At 43.8% G+C, this 25,321-nt stretch overlaps 1 protein-coding gene across 2 annotated transcripts; it reads right to left on the reverse strand.

Moving 5' to 3' along the window:
• Positions 1–1,085: 1,085 nt before the first annotated feature.
• On the reverse strand, positions 1,086–16,893 carry eral1 (Era-like 12S mitochondrial rRNA chaperone 1). Of its 2 annotated transcripts, XM_079508891.1 has the most exons (12): positions 16,585–16,893; positions 14,538–14,702; positions 13,835–13,962; positions 10,307–10,384; positions 9,952–9,998; positions 8,086–8,147; positions 7,487–7,599; positions 5,973–6,326; positions 4,985–5,134; positions 3,780–3,860; positions 2,900–3,049; positions 1,086–2,588 (listed from the first exon to the last, which is right to left on the reverse strand). In XM_079508891.1, the coding sequence occupies exons 1-11, from the start codon at positions 16,694–16,696 to the stop codon at positions 2,927–2,929; spliced, it is 1,413 nt and encodes a 470-aa protein (XP_079365017.1). In that variant the 5' UTR covers positions 16,697–16,893; the 3' UTR covers positions 1,086–2,588; positions 2,900–2,926. The 2 variants fall into 2 exon arrangements, with proteins under 2 accessions (XP_079365017.1, XP_079365016.1); XM_079508890.1 differs by having other exon boundaries at positions 1,086–3,049.
• Positions 16,894–25,321: the final 8,428 nt, after the last annotated feature.

Raw genomic sequence — 25,321 nt, forward strand, 5'->3', positions numbered from 1 at the left:
AGATATAGATGCTAGTTATGTGTTATCCAGATCGTTGTTGGTTAATTGAGCAGTTGAGATGAAGAACCATCTATAAGTCCATATTTTATTCTGACCCCTCCCCCGAAAAGGTATTTTTGTCCTGACCCCATATAATCATCCATGATTTATACATTATGGATCATTAGTATGGACTTAGATGGTTATTCGTCTCCGCTCCGCTGACCACACAGTGACCAGGCTGACCACAGTGACCAGGCTGACCACACAGTGACCAGAACAGGGCAGGGCAATCAAACCGTTACCATTACTGAGTTTTGAGCAATGGTAAGGGTTCTATGGCCTTGACTCAATATCATCATCTGGGACCCACCGACCGACCACATGATGGAAAATAACCCAATGTATTGATCGTTTTGCTGCTAAATGAACATCAAGACATACTTTTGAATTGTTTTTATATCCTAATATACTGAATATTTGCCTATTTACAGCAGATATCGATGCTAGTTATGTGTTATCCAGATCTATGTTGGTTAATTGAGCAGTTGAGATGAAGAACCATCTATAAGTCCATATTTTTTCTGACCCCTCTGCCGAAAAGGTATTTTTGTCCTGACCCCATATAATTATCCATGATTTATACATTATGGATCATTAGTACTATGGACTTAGATGGTTATTCGTCTCAACTGCTCAATTATTAAATTATTCTCTGTATGATATTTAACCCATTTTGGGCGGGAACCCCTTTTGGTGTTAGCATTACGTTATGCTTTAGCTATTGAAAAATAGCAGATCTACAAGCTCATAGCGCGCCACCGAGTGGCGCGCTACGAGCTTGTAGGTCTGCTATTTTTTTTAAATCGTGAAAATATTTATTTCAGAAAACTGGAGGATTTAGAAGATTTCTTTTTAAATTCCGAGGTCAGGCCTGAATGGGTTGAATAGATGTATGCAGTATGAATGTAGACAGATGCCAAGTATGCTATTTAGATGCTAAGTAAATGCCTTTAGTTTTAATCCTCTTACACTTTGTAAGGAGCTCTGGATAGAAGGGATAAATGCCAAAATTGTAAAAATCATGAAACTGGAATACAATCAGAAACGTTTGTCCAACTGTATTTCTTTTTATTGAATATTTTGTAAAATAACGTGCACTTGATTGACATGTAAATAAAGTATATTGTTCCAAAAACAAACAATAATTTGTCATTATACAAACACTGCCTCCAACTGTACAGTATATACTTTCCCCATTTTCAACTGTTTTTATTATATTGTGACACCGCTTTGGCAATGTAAACGTATGTTTTCTCATGCCAATAAAGCTCCTATGAATTTAATTGAATTGTATCATTTCGGACATTCCAAGTGTACTTTGTCAAGATCATCGTGTGTGTGTGTGTGTTGTGCTGCTCCACATACCTTCCTTAGTCATGACAACCTACAGCAGGGGTTCTCAACCCGCGGGTCGCGAGTCGCGACCCCTCAGGGGGGTCGCCAAATTATTTAAAAAAAAAAAAATAGCAACTGAATGGCTGGAAAATGGAAATGAAGAGCTTACATATAGTACACATAGTACATACATACACCTTCCCAAATGTGTATCTGGTTTCAGTATTTATTTATGATGTATTTTCGCTATTATTATGGTTATTGTAGCGGTCAATTTATATTGGGGGTCGGGAGGGTGGCGGGGGCGGGGCGGGGGTCCTGAGACATTGCCAAAGCATCTCCGGGGGTCCCTCTCCGGCCAAAAACGTTGAGAACCCCTGACCTACAGTAGGGTAGGTTATGGCAGCGGTTGGCTTGTCTGAGTGGTGATCTTTGCCGTGCAACCGCCAGTCTAATCACAGGGCAGCAGCCGTTGGCTGCAGAGAGAGACCCACTCCAAGCCCAGCCTCTCTCTCTCTCTCTCTCTCTCTCTCTTGCTTTAGGGCCACTAACTGGATATTCATGAAGATGGCCTGGATAGTTAGTAACTTAAGCACTGAGCTAAAGCATTGGGCAGAGGGATGAATCTAATCACCATTATCTGACCCATTTCAGCGCTGTGGGTTAGCGGTGCTCCACTTTGCCTTCCATTAGGGAGACAACCCAGTCCTCGGGGGCAGAGCCAGGCTTTGTGAGGCGAGGCAGAGTAACCGTGGAGAAAAAGCAAGGAAACAAAACAAAAGAAAAAGCGAGACTTGATGAAGGGATGGCAGGGCAGTACTTGGCAATGGAAGTTAAGTGACTTAAAGTGCAGCGAGAGAGAGAGTGAGTGGAGGACATTTTGCCATAATTTATGCTTGGCTGCACGGCATGATGTTGCTTATCTTCGTCGAGCAACACGTCTTACTATGAAGTATAGGCTTTAGCCTGGACGGTGTATATTATACATGACACGGCAGGTTCCACTTCAGTTATCTACAGTCCATGTTGTTAGCACAAGGCTTCCCGCCAAGAAAAAAGCCCCCTGAGAGGCCCCAGATAAACCATGTTGGATACTAGCATGAGATGCTAATCCATAGTTTTACTCCTCCAAAAGTCTGTCGTCGCAGAGAATTAATAATAATTCAAGTCCGCAAGGGGATTTGTTCCTTCTTCTTTCTTCAGACTTTGGCCTGACTCACACCTTCGCAACAGATTGATGTATGGCTGATGCATGAGACTTATTGACTGATGCAAGCTCACAATTCATTTCCAATGGGAGTCACATGGTTTGACACAACATTTGTGTTGTATGAGGGGGTGGGGGGGGGCAGTCGAAACACAGCCGAAAGCCGTACAACACAAATGTTGTGTCAAACCATGTGACTTCCATTGGAAATGCATTGCGAGCTTGCATCAGTAAACAAGTCTCATGCATCTAGCATGCATCAATGTTGTATGCTAGATTGAAATGTGTGAGTCAGGCCTTAGACTAAGGCATTACCTCCATCCATCCATCCATCCATCCTCCTCACTGCTTCAACTTGACGGAGAGACTCAGCTTCACGTCTCTCAGGAACACCCTGCTCAGGTCGTCTTCGGCCTCGCGGGACATCCGCGCCACCATTTGGCCGGCTGGTCCAATCACCATTTTCTGTTGGACGACGTGGGAAAGGGAAATTAACTAATTCTGGACGGGAACTCCTTTTTGGTGTTTTTAAACTAAGCATTATGTTATACTTTCTTTAGCTATTGAAAAATAGCAGATCTACAAGCTCGTAGCGCACCACTAGCTTCGACGCGCGTGCGTCGAATGTTCTATTCTATAAAAAGTTTTTATAGAATAGAACATTCGACGCACGCGCGTGCGCCGAATGTTCTATTCTATAAAAAGTTTTTATAGAATAGAACATTCGACGCACGCGCGTGCGCGTGTGTGTGTGTTCGTGTGTGTGTTCGTGCATGCGTGTGAAATTGCTAATGAATATCAGAAGTACATGTATTGCAGGTGTCATCTGTGGCAGCATAATTACAGCCTGTAATAATAAACGCTTAACCCATTTTGACAAGGGAACGATTCGACAAATGTCTTCTACATTTTTCAGTTTTCTGAAAAACCCCATGTTTCTATGTCAGTCGTTCTCAAACATTCTCATGTTAACAGTTTCCATGCCAGTACTACTATTTGGCCAGGAGATGGGGTCGTTGAGCAGTGCCAGCCGTCACCAAATAGCTAGCGGATGGCTTGAACCGGAAGTGAAAGTCGGCCATTTCAACATTAATGTTCGGCCAGTAACGCTGGTGTGCGGCGACGCATAAATTAGGCTTATTTACCTTGTGTATATATACAGACAGTGACAATTAGATTATGTGAATCCACTTACCATGTGAGTGTCTTTCATGACGTAGAGCTTCACAGCTATAATCAGCTCCCCATTTGCTCCATCTTGCCAGAGGTCAACGGACTGAGGACAAAGACATTGTGCTTGTTAATATAGTATTCCGAGAGATGACTTCCGCACACCCGGTTCAATTTTATAGCAGGTGCGTATAGGTCCTGGCAGAGCAGCAAACGTTTTAGAGAAGGAGGAGAGACCCGCACACCGTCACTTGCTGGTTCAAGAAGTTTATTTTGATAAGAGTCGTAGCAACGTTTTGGCATGAAGAAGGCCGAAAGGCCGAAACGTTGCTACGACTCTTATCAAAATAAACTTCTTGAACCAGCAAGTGGCGGTGTGCAGGTCTCTCCTCCTTCCTTAAAACGTTTAATATAGTATTCCACCATGGAAGTTTGTGGTAACGTTATTGTACATTATTATTGGAAAATAATAACAGATGTAAGAGGGGATTAAAGTATGCTTCAAGGATAAGCGTTACTAAAGGAGGAATTGTTACGTTAAAAAATAAAGAAATAAACAGTCATCATCAATACATCCAATACATCCAAAACATCCAAAACATTTAATAAATGGAAGCACAAAGAACTCACATTTCCTTACGTGTTTCGGCTATGAGCCTTAATCATGCTTTTTGGGGATTCTTTCAAACTGTTTTGGGGGGGAAATGGAATGCGGGGCTTTTCAGAGTAAAATCTGCCTCATCTGCTGGGCACTCTAGAGCCATTTTTTGAAAAGGTCCGGGACATAAAAGTGTTAACATTGTCATTGACCTGTTTCATGGTGTAGGGAACCTCCTGGGGCAGATGTAGTGTTAACATTGACCTGTTTCATGGTGTAGGGAACCTCCTGGGGCAGATGTAGTTAACATTGACCTGTTTCATGGTGTAGGGAACCTCCTAGGGCAGATGTTAACATTGTCACTGACCTGTTTCATGGTGTAGGGAACCTCCTGGGGCAGATGTTAACATTGTCACTGACCTGTTTCATGGTGTAGGGAACCTCCTGGGGCAGATGTTAACATTGTCACTGACCTGTTTCATGGTGTAGGGAACCTCCTGGGGCAGATGTTAACATTGTCACTGACCTGTTTCATGGTGTAGGGAACCTCCTGGGGCAGATGTTAACATTGTCACTGACCTGTTTCATGGTGTAGGGAACCTCCTGGGGCAGATGTTAACATTGTCACTGACCTGTTTCATGGTGTAGGGAACCTCCTGGTGCAGATGTTCCAGAAGCTTCTCTCTGATGATGCTGGTGCAGACGTCCTCGGGGCTTTGGTCCGTCAGAACGTCACTGTGGTACTGCCAGTCCCCGGGCCGCGCTGCAGCCACGAGGTACCTCTAGAGGGGTCAAATAACATTATGTCACTGTGGTACTGCCAGGTACCTCTAGAGGGGTCAAATAACATTATGTCACTGTGGTACTGCCAGGTACCTCTAGAGGGGTCAAATAACATTATGTCACTGTGGTACTGCCAGGCCCCGGGCCTCTAGAGGGGTCAAACAACAACAGTATGTCACTGTGGTACTGCCAGGTCCCGGGTCATGAGCAGCAGCGACCAGGTACCTCTAGACTAGAGGGGTCAAACAACAACATTATGTCACTGTGGTACTGCCAGGCCCCGGGCCATGAGCAGCAGCGACCAGGTACCTCTAGTAGAGGGGTCAAATAAATAACAACAACATTATGTCACTGTGGTACTGCCAGGCCCCGGGCCGCGCAGCAGAGACCAGGTACCTCTAGTCTAGAGGGGTCAAATAACATCTTAATATATATTGCTCAACACACTTTTCATTCGATTGTCAAGCATGAACATCCAACAGGTCAGATACATTCATGAAATAATCTCCTGATCTATAAAGCAATCAATGCGTCGCATTGTGAGCTTGTAGATCGGCTATTTTCAAATGGCCGAAACGTATATAGGGCTGAAGTGTGATAATAATCAAAAATTATTATCAAATTAAGTAACTTTTCAAATAATTGTAGTGGAGTAAATGTAAAATGTTTGCCAACGAGATGTAGCCTGGAGACCAGACAAATCTGCTACAGGAAAAATAATTGGGCCATGCCAGGCTATCTGAGATGTAGTGGAGTACAAGTATTGGAAATTGGGAAAAACTCACAGTAATCACAGTATTTGAGTAAGTGCACTTGAGGCAATGGAACGAGGCAAACCTTGAACCTTGAGACGTCCTCCCGGTCCAGCGAGGACAGCATGAAGACGTCCTTGAAGCCGTTCCAGCCCCGCTGCGTGCTCAGAGCCTTCAGCCGCTCTGCGCTGAGCAGCGCGCCGGGCGGCGGCCGGCCCTCGGCAGCCCTGCTGCCCCCGCCAGGCTCGGTATCGTCATCCTCGTCCAGGGGCAACTCCGGACTAGGCGCGTCGTCGTCCCACGACGTCGTCGTCGTCGTCCTCGGCCTCTTTTCCGCCATCTTTTTCCGCTTGACCTTCAGCCTGTGTCCGCCCACCACTCCGCACGTCAGCTCTTCTGTGATTTGCAACAACCTCATCTTGCTTTTCAGCAGATCCACCTTGAGAGAGGAAATATGGTAAGAGTTAACCCAGAACTCCATCTGTGATGATCACTATGTAGAAGATGATGTGATGATCACTATGTAGAAGATGATGTGATGATCACTATGTAGAAGATGATGTGATGATCACTATGTAGAAGATGATGTGATGATCACTATGTAGAAGATGATGTGATGATCACTATGTAGAAGATGATGTGATGATCACTATGTAGAAGATGATGTGATGATCACTATGTAGAAGATGATGTGATGATCACTATGTAGAAGATGATGTGATGATCACTATGTAGAAGATGATGTGATGATCACTATGTAGAAGATGATGTGATGATCACTATGTAGAAGATGATGTGATGATCACTATGTAGAAGATGATGTGATGATCACCATGTAGAAGATGATGTGATGATCACTATGTAGAAGATGATGTGATGATCACTATGTAGAAGATGATGTGATGATCACTATGTAGAAGATGATGTGATGATCACTATGTAGAAGATGATGTGATGATCACCATGTAGAAGATGATGTGATGATCACTATGTAGAAGATGATGTGATGATCATCATGTAGAAGATGATGTGATGATCACTATGTAGAAGCGCACTTAGCAGACGAGACTAAATGGTGTGAAGTGGGCGGCAGTAGCTCAGGGGTAGAGCGGCCACTAGGGGGCGGCAGTGGCTCAGGGGTGGAGTGGCCAGATGGGAACCGTGAGGTTCTCAGTTCGATCCCTGTGGGCTCCCACAGAGTTAGTGTCGAAGTGTCCTTGAGCAAGACTCTGTCGCTGAACCCCCTAATTGCTCCCGATGTGCAGGTCGGTGCCTTGCATGGTTTCCTCCGCCATCGGTGTATGAATGTGTGAATGTAATCATTTACATTTCTGTAATTTCTTGAATAAATATTAGAATTTATTCAGAAAACTTCAGTCAGGATTTATAAGGCATTTTTAGAATGGGCATCAGTCCTAAATGGGTTCATGGTAGTAATATACTTTTTTGCTTCTTTTTTTTTTAACACAATCTTGTAGATCAAACATACATAAGAGTGATGTCAAATGTTACAAAAAATATATATACTTTTTCTAATACGTATATTATAAAAAGTAATGGAGTGAATTTCTTGGCCTGAAGTGAAAGTCTAAACCATACCTTATTGAGTACGAGGACTGCTGGGATGTCAGCGTGCTGAGCCAGGCATCTGAGGACCTCGAAGTCCAGCGCGCTGTATCTCAACCTCTCTGCCACGTCCACCATCACCACCACTGGTAAGAAACACCAAACGTTACGAACTCAGAGGATCCCTTTTGCATGTTTTAAACCTCATATACCTGTAGATTACCATTGAAAACGACATTTAGCCTATAACTAGATGTCAAGGACCCCCAAATCGACAGCAATTATCCTGCGAACCCCCATTTGAAAAGATGTGCCAGGGACCCCCCCCATAAGAGAACATTTTTACGGCTCTAGCAGTGATTCTCAACCATTTTAATTTCAAGGACCCTCAGTTTGATATGCAATAGGCTATGGGTCACCCCCATTTAATTTGTACACTCTCAGAGTTACAGACACATAAGGGCCCATTTTCCAAACTATCATTTAGCTGGGGACCCCCTGGAACTCCCTCAAGGACCCTTGGGGGTCCCGGACCCCCTGGAACTCCCTCAAGGACCCCTGGGGGTCCCCGGACCCCACTTTGGGAACCACTGAACCAGATTATATGTAGTAAGGTATTATTTATTTTTTACTGAAGTCAGCTTCTTTGACCGTGGTCCAGGGATCCACAAGCAGGGACCTCTCCAACCCGTGTCTGGGAAGACAGAAGGAAAATATCATTACAATTTAGCCATTTCTAATTATTCTGGGTTTGTCAGACTCCATGTTGACGAGAGCACAGAAACAACTCTTCTCATACGGTCTGATTACAGCACAAAAAAAACTAATTTTGACACACTGGAAAAAGGAGGAGGCTCCTACATTTAAGCATTGGCTAAATGAAATGACTAGTACACTTCATCTTGAGAGAATAAGGTACTTCCTGAGAAACAGGGAGAGACAGTTTGATAAGGTTTGGCTGCCCCCAATGTCCATTACCTGAGTACAAACAATTAATAGACAGGATACCACTGATATGGTTGACTGTACGACATTTTCTTTTCAGATGTTTTCCGTGAGCTTTTTATCATCGTACTATTTTATTCTATAGTATGCGGTGTCACTGAGCAGTATGGGTGGGAGGGTTGAGGGTTTATTCTATAGTATGTGGTGTCACTGAGCAGTATGGGTGGGAGGGTTGAGGGTTTATTCTATAGTATGCGGTGTCACTGAGCAGTATGGGTGGGAGGGTTGAGGGTTTATTCTATAGTATGCGGTGTCACTGAGCAGTATGGGTGGGAGGGTTGAGGGTTTATTCTATAGTATGTGGTGTCACTGAGCAGTATGGGTGGGAGGGTTGAGGGTTTATTCTATAGTATGCGGTGTCACTGAGCAGTATGGGTGGGAGGGTTGAGGGTTTATTCTATAGTATGCGGTGTCACTGAGCAGTATGGGTGGGAGGGTTGAGGGTTTTCTTTTTATTTTTTGTCTTTTTTCTTCCATTTTTTGTTTTCTATAAAAGGAAAATGTATTTCATATCACAATGTTTGTGTAACAATTTATAATCTGTTCTCAATAAAAAACCTATTTGACAAAAACTATTTAGCCATTTAGCAGACGCTCGTATCCAGAGAGAGTGAATGGCGTGAAGTGGGCGGCAGTGGCTCAGGGGTAGAGCGGCCACTAGGGGGCGGCAGTGGCTCAGGAGTAGAGCGGCCACTAGGGGGCGGCAGTGGCTCAGGGGTAGAGCGGCCACTAGGGGGCGGCAGTGGCTCAGGGGTAGAGCGGCCACTAGGGGGCGGCAGTGGCTCAGGGGTAGAGTGGCTACTAGGGGGCGGCAGTGGCTCAGGGGTAGAGCGGCCACTAGGGGGCGGCAGTGGCTCAGGGGTAGAGCGGCCACTAGGGGGCGGCAGTGGCTCAGGGGTAGAGCGGCCACTAGGGGGCGGCAGTGGCTCAGGGGTAGAGCGGCCACTAGGGGGCGGCAGTGGCTCAGGAGTAGAGCGGCCACTAGGGGGCGGCAGTGGCTCAGGGGTAGAGCGGCCACTAGGGGGCGGCAGTGGCTCAGGGGTAGAGCGGCCACTAGGGGGCGGCAGTGGCTCAGGGGTAGAGCGGACAGATCCCTGTGGGCTCCCCCAGGGTTAGTGTCAAAGTGTCCTTGAGCAAGACACCGAACCCCCTAATTGCTCCCAATGTGCAGGTTGGTGCCTTGCATGGTTTCCTCCGCCATCGGTGTGTGAATGTGTGAATGTAATGCACAATCTATGTAAAGCGCCTTGGATAAAAGCACTATATAAATGCACCATTTACTGTAAGTAGAACGCAGAGAAAACAATTTATTAATAACATTCTTGGGCATTTGCCAGCAAGCAAAAATAAATCTATATAACACATTATGTGAACAAATACGTTATAACCAAGATATCTGCATAGCATAACTAGCATCTATCTAAACTTTTCGTACATTCTCTAATATTATCACTGCTTGAAGACCAACCAAAACAATAAATGTGAGACATTACCTTTTGACTTTTGATGGAGTGGTCAAACCAGGAGTGTCCAGTAAAATCTACGGTCAAAAAGTAGCATTGAATGAGATTTTTGTAACCATCAACTTATTATCCCATTCTAGACGGGAACCCCTTTTGGTGTTTTAACTAAGCATTGTGTTATACTTTAGCTATTGAAAAATAGCAGATCTACAAGCTCATAGCGCGCCACCGAGTGGCGCGCTACGAGCTTGTAGGTCTGCTATTTTTGAAAAATCGTGAAAATGGGGCACAAATATTCTTTCAGAAGACTTTTTTTTTATTTCAACGTCAGGTCTAAATGGGTTAAACATCAGAGGAATAAAATAGGAAATAAAATCCTGCTTACTATCTGTGTAGCGTCCTCCGTTAGCACACCAAGAGCCCGTGAGCGTGTAGTGTGCACTTTCTTCGACACAGCAAACACCTGTATGAAAGGATTAGGGCCGTTAGAATGTGAAAATGGCCCCAAAGAACAATTTAGGCATTTAGCAGACGCTCTTAACCCAGATCAATTTACAGTAAGCAACAACAACAACACATGGTAATACATCAAATACATAGAAATAGTCATCAAGGATCATAAGTAAGCCAAGAAGCTACTGTAACATCTGTATACAGTAGAATATCTGTACAATAAAACTACAAGTATACACTATAGACTAGAGCAGGGGTTCTCAACCGGTGGGTCGCGACCCCTTGGGGGGGGTCGCCAAATTATTTTGGGGGGTCCCCAAATTATTTTCCCAAAAAAAAGAAATGTTTTTTTTTTTGCAACTGAATGGCTGGAAAATGGAAATTAATTAAGTGTTTACATAGTACACTTAGTACATGCATAAACTTTCCTTAATGATTATATCTGGTTTCAGACTAGTATTCATTTATGATATATTTTCTCTATTATTTTTTAAGTCAGTTTGTATTGGTGGTGGGGAGGGGGGGAGGGGGGGGGGGGGGGGGGGCATGGCCAAGGCATTTCCGGGGGTCCCCGGCCAAAAAGGTTGAGAACCCCTGGACTAGAGCGTCGCAGTCCCGCCCCCTTTCATGACGACACCAGGCCCAGGAAATGGATCCCAATGCATTTTCCCCATAGACATTTCAAAAAGTATTTATTTAAAGACCGTAAGCGTCGTACGAAGCCAACTCAAGTGACAAATCATGACAACAAACACAATATTTTGGACCAAACAAATAATTAAAAAGTAGAAAAACAACAAAAAAAAGTGTTGTAACCTGCCGTTTTTTTCTACTTTCTAATTCTTTGTTTGTCCCAAAACATTGTGTTTATAGAGCACCGAAGTCCTGATGTCACTGTCAGTAGAGGGCGTCAGTCCACAGGTTCATGTACTTTTTATTTGCATTTTAATCTCCATAGGGAGATTTTAAATCGCCTCATAAAGAACACCCGGCCTTTTCACTCATATGGATATGAAGCATCGACTGAAGGTGGAAATGTACAAATATACCCAAAGAGTAACAAAATAAGCGTTAGAAACGAGTCAAACAACCCAGAGACTACATTTCCGGGTAGGGGGGGTGGCTGCATCTGCCCGTCGCACAACAGAAACTGAATGTCAATTACTTTTATTTTTATTTTATTGATATTTAATGTTTCGTGGTTAGTATGAGTCGAGTCACCACCAGCTGAGCTTACGTCAACAAGGAATCTCAGGAACGCAATGTGTTGACAGCTGGGCGTGACGTATATTAGCAGCGACATTGCCTTCATATGTAGTTTCAAGGCTTTTGCGGCCACATTAATTCCATTTTCTCCAGAAACTGGCTGTATCAAATATGAATGGACATCATTAACGACACACAGCCACTCCCCTGACAGAAAGGCCGGGGTGGTCGGTTTATTTTTCAAACACAGTTCTTATATGAAGCGACCTAAAATCGCCCTATGGAGATTTCAATGCAAATAAAAAAATCACACCCGTGTGAACTAAGTGGTGTAAGGTCTTATATAGCCTGTCTGACGTAATGAAATCATGTCTGACGTAATGAAATCACACCCGGGTGAACAGGGTGAACATAGCAACCATGCTCATTTTTTCTGCACTTTGTTGAGTGGTTTACGCCACTCAACAAAAATACATGAACCTGTGTGTTGGTGCCCTCTACTGAAAGTGACGTCAGACTTCGGTGCTCTATTGTCATGATTTATCACGACAAGAGTTGGCTTTGTCAACTCTTTGTGCGTAAACGTCTTTAAATAAATACTTTCTGAAAAGTCTATGAGGAAAATGAACAGGGATTTCTTTTCCGGGTCTCTCGAGGGGGCGGGACTGCAACGCTCTATAGAATGCTACATAATAAGTTAGTCAGAGAGGCTTGTTGTCGGTATCAGCCGAGGTGTGTGAGGGCGGGGTGCCGCACTAAGTTCCAACACGTGTTTTGGTCCGACGGTCATTAGACCGACAACCTACCTCTATCCCTAACATAACCATAATAGTAAGGGCATTTTATCAGGTATTTGACCAATCTGGGAACTAAATCATTACCAAGAAATTTCTTCACCAATGTGTTTCTAAAGGTGTCTAATAACATATACTAAAAGTTTGAAATTCAACTCCTGTGGGAAATTGAGTTATTAGCATAATATGTGACCATACCCTTAACATCCTATATAAGGCAAAAAAGTCAAGATTTCATCATTCTTTAAGTAGCATGTGACATATGAAACTAGGGGGTTTTCATGATTCTGAATCCATTCCAAGCATTAGTTTTGCACAAAAAACACTCCTTGGGCTAAATTAGGCCATATCCACTTGACCAAATGTGCTGACCTCATCACGTTTGTGAGGCCATTTTCCTCCCAAGGAGTGTTTTTTGTGCAAAACTAATGCTTGGAATGGATTCAGAATCATGAAAACCCCCTAGTTTCATATGTCACATGCTACCTAAAGAATGATGAAATTTGGACTTTTTTGCCTTATATAGGATGTTATGGGTATGGTCACATATTATGCTAATAACTCAATTTCCCACGGGAGTTGAATTTCAAACTTTTAGTACATGTTATTAGACACCTTTAGAAACACATTGGTGAAGAAATTTCTTGTAACGATTTAGTTCCCAGATTTTCATAGATTTCTCTTACTATAACCACAAGCACGGGAGCAGTGCTTGTTCGAGCGCTAGTCGAGTCGAGTTGTTCCCGCATGTCGGACTAATGCTCCGTCAGAATTGCGTCCTGACATCTAAATGACATCATTTTAGCCTTGTATACGCCTGCAAGGTCGTTGAGGCTAGGAACATTGACTCAAATGAAGCCAAAATATTATTTGTACGTTGAAGTGCTAACCTTTCTGCCAAGGAGCTGGTTGGACAACGTGGACTAACCTTTCTGCCAAGGAGCTGGTTGGACAACGTGGACTAACCTTTCTGCCAAGGAGCTGGTTGGACAACGTGGACTAACCTTTCTGCCAAGGAGCTGGTTGGACAACGTGGACTAACCTTTCTGCCAAGGAGCTGGTTGGACAACGTGGACTAACCTTTCTGCCAAGGAGCTGGTTGGACAACGTGGACTAACCTTTCTGCCAAGGAGCTGGTTGGACAACGTGGACTAACCTTTCTGCCAAGGAGCTGGTTGGACAACGTGGACTAACCTTTCTGCCAAGGAGCTGGTTGGACAACGTGGACTAACCTTTCTGCCAAGGAGCTGGTTGGACAACGTGGACTAACCTTTCTGCCAAGGAGCTGGTTGGACAACGTGGACTAACCTTTCTGCCAAGGAGCTGGTTGGACAACGTGGACTAACCTTTCTGCCAAGGAGCTGGTTGGACAACGTGGACTAACCTTTCTGCCAAGGAGCTGGTTGGACAACGTGGACTAACCTTTCTGCCAAGGAGCTGGTTGGACAACGTGGACTAACCTTTCTGCCAAGGAGCTGGTTGGACAACGTTGACTTCCCTGCGTTTGGGGCACCTATTACGGCCACTCTCAAAATCTTTGAGTCCTCGGGCTGATTTGGATGTCTCAGTAAAAGAGATAGTTGTTCGCCTGAGAAAAATAATGATGACACAAATTCAAGAAATCATTATACGCCAACACGCACATGCACGTAAGTGAGAACTAAATATTGCGTACAAAAGGGGAGTGCCAGTAGGTTGGTTTGAGTTTAATGTAGGCCTGACGTCGAAATTTAAAAAAAAGTTCGATCTGAAAGAATATATATTCAAAGATTTGTGCCGCATTTTTACGATTTTTCAAAAATAGCAGACCTACAAGCTCGTAGCGCGCCACTCGGTGGCGCGCTATGAGCTTGTAGATCTGCTATTTTTCAATAGCTAAAGTAGAACATAATGCTTAGTTAAAACACTAAATGGGGTTCCCGCCCAGAATTGGGTTAAGCATTTTGGTAATGCCCCCGGGTTTTATCGATGTTCACATGAATTGTTGTCGCTGAAACCACTGAGCCAGTTGTAGCTGAAACCACTGAGCCAGTGGGGCTGAAACCACTGAGCCAGTGGGGCTGAAAACACTGAGCCAGTGGGGCTGAAACCACTGAGCCAGTGGGGCTGAAACCACTGAGCCAGTGGGGCTGAAACCACTGAGCCAGTGGGGCTGCTGCTCACCGCTGTCAGCTGGAACCGAGACTTGGTACTGATGAAGGCTGCCATCTGCCTCTGCCTCGGCAGCTTTATCTGTGGCCAGTCTTTTCAGAAACGCATCTGATGTAATAAAGCAGGCAGGAGTGAAGCTAAAAGCGTTCCTCCCTCCAGGGCTGCAGGCGACAGATCCTGGAAAAAGAAAAAGAGAGAAATGCATCAACACCACCTCACTTCATTGCCAGCAGACAGAGCAGTGGTTTTACTGCCTTGCCTGTTCATGCAATATGGAAGCCGGCAAATAACTTTTCTTTGTGACCACCGCACTCCGACTCGTGGTGCGTCACCCGGTCAAATCATGCAATAGAAAGAACGGTGTGATGGGTCGCACACACCAAGAATTGCTTTAGTTTTTATTCTTGCATAGTGAGTTAAATTAAAGGCAAACGTTTCGGCTATCGGTCACTGATGAAGGCTGGATAGCGTAAACGGTTGTCTTTAATTCACATATGAAGCTGGCAGACACATTTATAAAGAGACAAGGCAAACAGGCAGGCATGCAATCAGACAGAGAGACAGACAGACAGACAGACAGACAGACAGACAGGCAGGCAGGCAGGCAGACAGACAGACAGACAGACAGACGTGCACGCATCCGCCTCGTTCACAGCAGACTGCTGGGCGAGCGCTGGCGCTTTGGCATGGGGGGGTCAGATCAACATGGAATGAATTCTGTACTGGCCATATAAGGAGCATGTCTTGAGTGTACACTAGGGTTTGATGAGGTCAGCTCCATATATGGAGATCTAAGGGACATTCTCGTGAGTGTACAGGGTTTGATGAGGGCCGGGCCTGATTTTCAGGCCTGTCAGACTTTGGGGCAGGCCCGTCTAAAGTTTGAATGGACAGGTATCAGTCAGAAGGGAGACATCGAAGAGGAAGGAAGGATGGGGAAGGATCAACATATGGATATCCATATATGGAGATCTAAGGGTTTGAGGTCAGATGTAGAGTTGCTAACCAATACTGATGACATCATGGATCTCCATATATGGGCTTAATTGTGACACATCTACTATGACTCCATCCCTGATGATGTCACATGATGTCACAAGACCTGGGCACCATATATGGGGGCAATAATATTGCAATAGTCGCAATAATAATAATAAATTATAAAACATATCTGACTGGTTGATTTAATCAATCTCATGCTGATGAATTCTGATGAATTGAAAATGGTGGACATTAGCTATGGTGGACCTGTCGTAAGTAACAGTTTTTGTAACGAGTTGGGCATTAGTTTGAAATGTATACCATTCTGCTGCATACTAAATACTCCAATCAATCAATTGATTGATTGATTGAAATATGTATTAACAGTTTGCAGAATTACAGTACATTCCAAGCACAACTCAATACAAAAACTGTGTTAACTTAGCCGCAATTTGCAACTCTATATTTTTTTTACAATGGGATGAATATAGAGTTGCAATACCCTCCATTGACTCCCCACTCATCATATTGCGTTTGCGATCTGCTGGTCTTAAACGACGTTAAACTCACCAACATTGCAGCTGTAGTCCAAGCTTGAATTATCCTCTTTCAATCTGCCGAGCTTGTTTTTTATAAAAATCCCCCGTAGACATGTTATGAGATACTTTCTGTCAAAAGTCAAAATGGAAAATAAACATATACAGTGAGGGGGAAAAGGGGTGGGTGGTGAGGGGGGGGGGGATTCAGATTTTACGGGGGCCAGTTTCGAATTGCAGCCGTCCGTAGGTGACCTTTGAGAGCGGTTTTGAAGGAGTCAAGGGATTCGCATGTCTTAATGACTGTTGGTAGGGCGTTCCACAGATAGATTTCGAGAAAAGAGCCTTTGTTTTACATTGTTTACATGGACATGCGATCAGCTTCCAGACGAACAACCATGCAGCAGTTCAACGTATCTAGTGTGAGGACAGCAGCATCGCTACGTCAACAGATACGGAGCCGAAGACAACCTCTCACACATGATTAAACATACATAAATTCATAGTTTAAACTCAAAGAAACCCTGGCTGTATGAACTGACCCGTTCTGACATGATGTGACGCCTTGTTTCCATGTCGGGCAGCAGAGACGACCATCGCCTTGGAGAAGATGCAGGCCGATGTCCTCAGCGTCGCTGCTAGTGTGAAAGCCATCTTGTTTATTTTTACAACAACAGTATATAAGCGAGTCAAGTATTTACTGTCTATCACTATTTAATACACACAGCTTCAGCGAAACCGCCTGTTATTTAAGCATATTTATGGCGTTTTTAACGGCTACACTGACATGTCTTAGTTTACACCTAAGGTTTACACACCGCACAGGGCGCCGCCATGTTGGAAACCAAAGACACGGCCCTGCTTCCATTCAAGAGCGACTGTGTCGAGACACTTTTAGTCGAGGCGGTAGCACTGCTGCCCTCTAGCGACCAATAATAATAAGGACATCCACTAGTTTTCAACTCCTCAGTATTTCAAGTTTAAAACACTGATTAATTGAAAACGGTGGACCCTATTGTAAACAAGTGTAATGCTTTATGGTGTCGTCCACATGTGAACAGTTTTTGTATGGAGTTGTGCTTGAAATGTACTGTAATTCTGCAAAATGTATTAGAACTACTTCGTTACAAGTACAAGTTCAGAATTCAATTCAATACAAGTATTGGTAGGCCTATCAAAATGTACTTTAAGTACAGTAAAAGTAGAAAGCACTCATTATGCAGAATGTCCCATGTCAAGTTTTCAAATGTATAGACCTAAACAAAATTATGAAAATAGCCGATCTACAAGCTCACAATGCGTCGCATCGCGACGCATTGTGAGCTTGTAGATCAGCTATTTTCAAATGGTCAATATAGGGCTGAAGAGCCTGAAGTGGTTAATGTATATTTTGTAATCCAATTCCAAATCTACAAAGTAACTAAAATGTTCAAGTAATAGTTGTGGAGTAAAAGTACAATATTTGCCTCTGAAATGTAGTAGTAAAGTAGAAGTTTTAAATAGACCTACTCAAGTAAAGTACAAGTACCTAAAAATTGCACAAACACTTATTACGTAAATGTACTTACTTATACTTATACTTTCCACCACTGACTCAATGGAGAGCAGAAACATTGGAACGTATTTGTTATTTAAAACCCATTTGTGGCGGGAACCCCTTTTGGTGTTAGCATTATGTTATGCTTTAGCTATTGAAAAATAGCAGATCTACAAGCTCATAGCGCGCCACCGAGTGGCGCGCTACGAGCTTGTAGGTCTGCTATTTTTGAAAAATCGAAGAACGACTGACATAGAAACATAGCTTCTTTCAGAAAACTGTCAGGATGTAGAAGACATTTTTAGAATCTAATCTCAGGTCAAAATGGGTTAACATATGCGACCACCTCCAGACCATGATAGATACACGTCTCATATTCATTGCTGTGTAGAGACACGGACCGGCCGGGAATGTACACGTCTCATATTCATTGCTGTGTAGAGACACGGACCGGCCGGGATTGTGTGTTCAACGAATGGCCTTCGTTGTCTACTTGGCCTAAAATAAGCAACTTCAAGTGATCTCATTACAGTGCGCAAACACATCTGGCTGATACAAGTCATGATAAGCCATAATTCTAAATGCAAACGAAGGGCCCTGCAGGCTGCCTATATATCCCTGAAGCTATACTTGCACCTTCCGCACATACTCCTCGTTTTATTTTTAGGGGCGGCGGTGGCTCAGGGGTAGAGTGGCTGGATGGCAACCGCAAGGTTGCCAGTTCGAACCTGGGCTCCCCCAGAGTTAGTGTCGAAGTGTCCTTGAGCAAGACACTGAACCCCTAATTGCTCCTGATGTGCTGGTTGGTGCCTTGCATGGTTTCCACCGCCATCGGTGTATGAGTGAATGGGTGAATCTATGTAAAGCGCCTTGGATAAAGAACTGCAGCATCACTCCCGATCTTCCGCCGTAGTCTGAAAACCCACCTTTTCAGACTCCATCATGGCCCATAGCACTTACCCTACCCCCTTAGACAGCACCCCTTAGACTTATATAGCATTTGAAACAGACTTATAGCATGTCATGTAGACAGCACAATAAGTGCATTGTATGTAGTCATAGCACTTCATAGTATATATGTACAGCATAGTATAGCATATATAGTTTATATGTATAGTGTCATTATATAGATATGTTCTAGTTATAGTTTATATGTATAGTGTCATTATATAGATATGTTCTAGTTACGTTCTTAGCTTACGCATGTTTCGCGATAAATGCATTTTACATATGTGATGTATTCCCATGCTTTTTGTTCTTGCTTAATGTAAATCGCTCTGGATTAAGAGCGTCTGCTAAATGCCTAAATTGTAATATAAATGCACCCTTTACCTTTACCTTATTTTAAATATATATAGATACGCACATCATCATCATCACACATAATCTGACTGAAGTTGTCCGGCTACTGAACACGGTGGGGAAGGTGTTGATCATATTGAACGCAGGGCCAAATGAACCATTGGGCCGCTGGGCGCTGTGGCCCAGGCCCGGGGCCCTTATTAAGGGCCCCGGGCCTGGGCGCTGTGGCCCAGGCCCGGGGCCTTTATTAAGGGCGGGAAAAACCCCTTTTGGTGTTTTAAAGCATTATGTTTATACTTTAGCTATTGAAAAATATCAGATCTACAAGCTCGTAGCGCGGCACCGAGTGCCGCGCTACGAGGTTGTAAATCAGATTTTTTTTTAATGTGAAAATGTGGCGCAAATCTATATATTATTTCACAGCGAACGTTTTTAACTCAGATCTTTGCTTCTGGGGGGGTCCCTGGAACAACATATTTTCAGATGGGGGGTCAGCGGCTAATAGAGGGTATGCGCGTCATACCAGGAAGTTATGCGGAAATGCCTACTTAGTGGCAAAAAACTACTTTCTGGCCTTGACAGCCCATACATCCAAACAGAAAAGTCATATTTGATTGCATTAAATTACTTTAATCAACAATAAATTCACTTTGTCACTCACTTTGCCACTCGATCTGCCATTCACTTTATGCATGCGCATATTACATATAATTCTGGGGGTCCTCGACATGAAAATATTTGAGAACGACTGACATTTCTTTTCTTTTTTTTTCAGAAAACTGTCAGGATTTTAGAAGAAATTTTTGTAGAATCGTCCTCAGGTCTAAATTGGTTAATTGGCTCTCAATTGTCCCTTCTGGGAAATGCACAGTACTGGGTTTGAGGCCCCGAAAAGGGCACCTTCATTGGCCATTGATTTTGTTAAATTTTGTTAACCCATTCTGGGCGGGAACCCCTTTTGGTGTTTTAACTAAGCATTATGTTATACTTTAGCTATTGAAAAATAGCAGATCTACAAGCTCGTAGCGCGCCACCGAGTGGCGCGCTACGAGCTTGTAGGGCTGCTATTTTGGAAAAATCGTAAAAATGCGGCACAAATCTTTGAATATATATTCTTTCAACGTTTCTTTTATTTCGACGTCAGGCCTAAATGGGATCGGTGAACCAATATTCTCCAGCGGTTGCCCCAAAACACTTATTGTTGCGACCGGAGGTCGCAGTTAACTATGAAACCCACAATCCCTGTCACCCTCTCCCTGTCACTCACCCCAGGTCATCGTGACATGTGTGGTGCCTTGAGTCCCTGTGTCCTATATGTGCTGTATCCTGGTGTCTTCATGCTTGGGTCCTGTAGATTCTGAGGCCTCGCTGAGCAGTGTAGTCGCACAGAACCTCCACAGAACCTCTTGGGATTCTTCTTTTATCTGGTTCACTAGATGCGTGTCATGATGACGGTGCCCAGCCAACTGAGTACGTATCACCATGACGATGCCCAGCCAACTGAGTACGTATCACCATGACGATGCCCAGCCAACTGAGTACGTATCACCCTGACGATGCCAGGCGTGTATATCCATATATGAGGTTTCTACACTATAGTCTGATGTCAGTGCTGGATATCGCTGTTGTCTCCATATATGGAGCTCTAGGTGAAAGCCTTTCTTATTTCTGCAGTTACGCACGTTGCTTCTCGCCCCCAGGCCTCTTACTGGTATGTAGACTATAGGGCTCCCCATTTTCGTCACCACTAAACCCCTTATCCCTAAACTTCTTTTCCTTTTTTTGAGTGGTGTAAACCACTCCTACAACTGGCTTTTGTGTGCAGAAAAAAATGACCATGGTTGCTATGTTCAAAATAATTTCTGACGTAATTAAATCACACCCGGATGAACTGGATGACCGTAGCAACCGTGGTCATTTTTTCTGCACAAAAAAGGCCAGTTGTGAAATCACATCCGGGTGTGATTTCATTACGTCAGATCAGAGCTGATCAGGCTATATAATACCTTACCTTATATAATAATAATGATTTCATTACGTCAGACATTACGTCAGACCACAGCTGATCATGCTATATAAAACCTTACACCACTCAGTGCACACGGGTGTGATTTTTTTTTTAAATATATTTTGCAAAACATTTTTGAATAGTTAAAATGGCCAGTCTACAAGCTCACATTGTGTCAATGTATTCAAAAATGTTTTTCAAAATAGTAAAAAAAAAAGGCAAAGAAGTTTAGGGATAAGGGGTTTAGCGGTGACGAAAATGGAGCCCTAAAGCTATACTCACTTTCAAAAATACCTCCGTTAGGAACCTCATATCTAGCGTAGATAACTAGATATGAGGTTCCAGAAGTCAAACAGAGCTATTTCAAAAAGCAGCTCATCACTTCCAAATTCACTACAATGACAAGCTGATGACCTTTCATATCCTATAAGAAGAGCCGCCATTGGACTGGCCCCATGAAGGGAACAGAGCTGTCGTGCTGTAAGTCTCCTTCAATGGCTCTGGACTAGGACAGAGTGGTGTGTAGTTACATGTAGACTAGGAGAGCGGCGTCATTGAGGGGGCAGAAAACAGAGCTCCACTCGAGCGCTGTTCATGCAGCCCTGGAGTGTGACAAGCTGGAGTTTGAAATACATTGTTGTCAACGAGGGCGGCGCAAATATCAGCAATTTTAGGCATGTGTGCAACATGACAACTGTTTAAAAGTATTGTACAGTAACAACTAAAGTCTCTGTAATGTTTATGTTGTACTATTACTAAAACGATCTAAAATAAAGGGATTTAAGATCATTAAAGCTGGGCTGTTCAGAGCCTGAGTCCAGTGCATTCTGTCAACTTCCGGTCCAGGACTTTGTCACTCGTCTTCGCCTATAAGTCTGAACTTCTCTGTCTGAAGGATTAATGAGCAAGGTCGGGTGTTGAATGATTACTGTTCCACATTGTTTTCAGTCTCTTTACTACAGTAAAAAACGAGAACAGATGTCTCCCCGTAGTCCATCAAACATTGCCGGCTGTTTGTTAGTCCTCGAGGACTCGCTGAGGGCGGAACAAACACCTCCACTGGGATATGAATGATGAAGGATATCAAGTGCCTCACAATCTGTCATCATCTAAGCTCTGAAAGCACCACAGAAAAGGAAGAGCAACAAAAACGGAGCCTTTTAGCGGACACTTACTGCAGGATTCCAATTGAACCAGAAACGAAGTGATATCTGCAGGATCAGTTATGTTTGAACTCTCTCTCCCTCTCTCCCCTACCACACTCCAAAACACGCACGCACGCACGCACGCACACACGCACGCACGCGCACACACGCACACGCACACACACACACACACACGCATTCAAGGCCTTTTCTCCCTCAGGGCCTTCCTCACATGGCCATTTCACGTGGGAGTGTATCAGAGTTCTTTCTACGACTGCATTAACTTTGGCCTTCAAAAAGAAGACAAAAAGGCAGGCAGTGCCTGCAGACCATTTAATCATAACTGCAGCCTCTACTTTACCATCTGAAGTGTGCTTGCCAGTGAGATTTAGTATGGTGTGATGAAAACCCCTCTCTGCTTTTCTGCAAGTCAATTTGCAATTGATCCTATAATAATTCATCTGACATAATTGCAATGGAATACAGTGTGTTGTTGACAGGGAAAAGATATACTGTATTAGAAATAGAGAATCAAAATGACGCATACAAATGCAGTCATTTTGTTACTGGTCTTGCCAACCGCAGCCATAAATTCAGTATACTGTCACGTCACATTTTGTGACAGCATTGTCTCTTCTTGTTTTGTCTGAAAGCATAACTGGAGTATAGATGTGCAACAGTAGGCCATTTTTCAAATAACACACAAAAAATGCAGTTCATGGAAAAATAACCAAGTTCAGTAAATGATAAGCCTGAGGCCGAATTAAACTATTAAAGCATTCATCAGCCCATCAAAAGTGCATGTAATAAGAGGCATAATGCTGAAAAACAGGCCTCTTACTTAGGACCACTTCACCACTTTAAAACAGGCCAGGACTCTTACTTAGGACCACTTCACCACTTTAAAACAGGCCAGGACTCTTACTTAGGACCACTTCACCACTTTAAAACAGGCCAGGACTCTTACTTAGGACCACTTCACCACTTTAAAACAGGCCAGGACTCTTACTTAGGACCACTTCACCACTTTAAAACAGGCCAGGACTCTTACTTAGGACCACTTCACCACTTTAAAACAGGCCAGGACTCTTACTTAGGAGACCACTTCACCACTTTAAAACAGGCCATAGGACTCTTACTTAGGACCACTTCACCACTTTAAAACAGGCCAGGACTCTTACTTAGGACCACTTCACCACTTTAAAACAGGCCAGGACTCTTACTTAGGACCACTTCACCACTTTAAAACAGGCCAGGACTCTTACTTAGGACCACTTCACCACTTTAAAACAGGCCATAGGACTCTTACTTAGGACCACTTCACCACTTTAAAACAGGCCAGGACTCTTAAGGTGGCCTTACACTAGCCGATAATCGGGCATTTGAAATCTGACAGCACCACACACTACAGGATAATCGGAGCGGGGCCGAGCAAATATCAAACATTCTTGATGTTGATCGGGCCGATCCCGATCGCGCGCGGGGTGTGCCCGATTGAGTCGGGCACCCCCCGAGCGTCAAAAATGCCCGATTATCGGCTAGTGTAAGGCCACCTTTACTTAGGACCACTTCACCACTTTAAAACAGGCCAGGACTCTTACTTAGGACCACTTCATCACTTTAAAACAGGCCAGGACTCTTACTTAGGACCACTTCACCACTTTAAAACAGGCCAGGACTCTTACTTAGGACCACTTCACCACTTTAAAACAGGCCAGGACTCTTACTTAGGACCACTTCACCACTTTAAAACAGGCCAGGACTCTTACTCAGGACCACTTCACCACTTTAAAACAGGCCAGGACTCTTACTTAGGACCACTTCACCACTTTAAAACAGGCCAGGACTCTTACTTAGGACCACTTCACCACTTTAAAACAGGCCAGGACTCTTACTCAGGACCACTTCACCACTTTAAAACAGGCCAGGACTCTTACTTAGGACCACTTCACCACTTTAAAACAGGCCAGGACTCTTACTTAGGACCACTTCACCACTTTAAAACAGGCCAGGACTCTTACTTAGGACCACTTCACCACTTTAAAACAGGCCAGGACTCTTACTTAGGACCACTTCACCACTTTAAAACAGGCCAGGACTCTTACTCAGGACCACTTCACCACTTTAAAACAGGCCAGGACTCTTACTTAGGACCACTTCACCACTTTAAAACAGGCCAGGACTCTTACTTAGGACCACTTCACCACTTTAAAACAGGCCAGGACTCTTACTTAGGACCACTTCACCACTTTAAAACAGGCCAGGACTCTTACTTAGGACCACTTCACCACTTTAAAACAGGCCAGGACTCTTACTCAGGACCACTTCACCACTTTAAAACAGGCCAGGACTCTTACTTAGGACCACTTCACCACTTTAAAACAGGCCAGGACTCTTACTTAGGACCACTTCACCACTTTAAAACAGGCCAGGACTCTTACTTAGGACCACTTCACCACTTTAAAACAAGCCAGGACTCTTACTTAGGACCACTTCACCACTTTAAAACAGGCCAGGACTCTTACTTAGGACCACTTCACCACTTTAAAACAGGCCAGGACTCTTACTTAGGACCACTTCACCACTTTAAAACAGGCCAGGACTCTTACTCAGGACCACTTCACCACTTTAAAACAGGCCAGGACTCTTACTTAGGACCACTTCACCACTTTAAAACAGGCCAGGACTCTTACTTAGGACCACTTCACCACTTTAAAACAGGCCAGGACTCTTACTCAGGACCACTTCACCACTTTAAAACAGGCCAGGACTCTTACTTAGGACCACTTCACCACTTTAAAACAGGCCAGGACTCTTACTTAGGACCACTTCACCACTTTAAAACAGGCCAGGACTCTTACTTAGGACCACTTCACCACTTTAAAACAGGCCAGGACTCTTACTCAGGACCACTTCACCACTTTTCAACCTGCCTTCATATAATTGGTCCTCACTAATGTTCATGATGAAATGCCACAATTATTTTCTACTCGCTCTGTGGGTCTCATGGGAGGGCTGTGGGCAGTTCAGAAACCCGTACACCAGTGCACGTTATAAATAGAGTCTGGAACTACGCCTCCCGAAATCCCAGTAAGGAAGCTGGCATTTCCGTTCACGAACATACTGTATATTTTAAAATATATCTTTACATTTATTTATTTTTTCCTTTTCTGCTAAGCAACAAGCTATATTATATGCTTAGATGTTTTCTATTTATATTAGGATACATTTGTGCGACTGTAAAGACGAAACAGTCTGGCAACGCAAGACTACTGTCCAATCAACAA

Source organism: Electrona antarctica, assembly GCF_951216825.1.
Source record: "Electrona antarctica genome assembly, chromosome: 8".
NCBI classification, from domain to species: domain Eukaryota; kingdom Metazoa; phylum Chordata; class Actinopteri; order Myctophiformes; family Myctophidae; genus Electrona; species Electrona antarctica.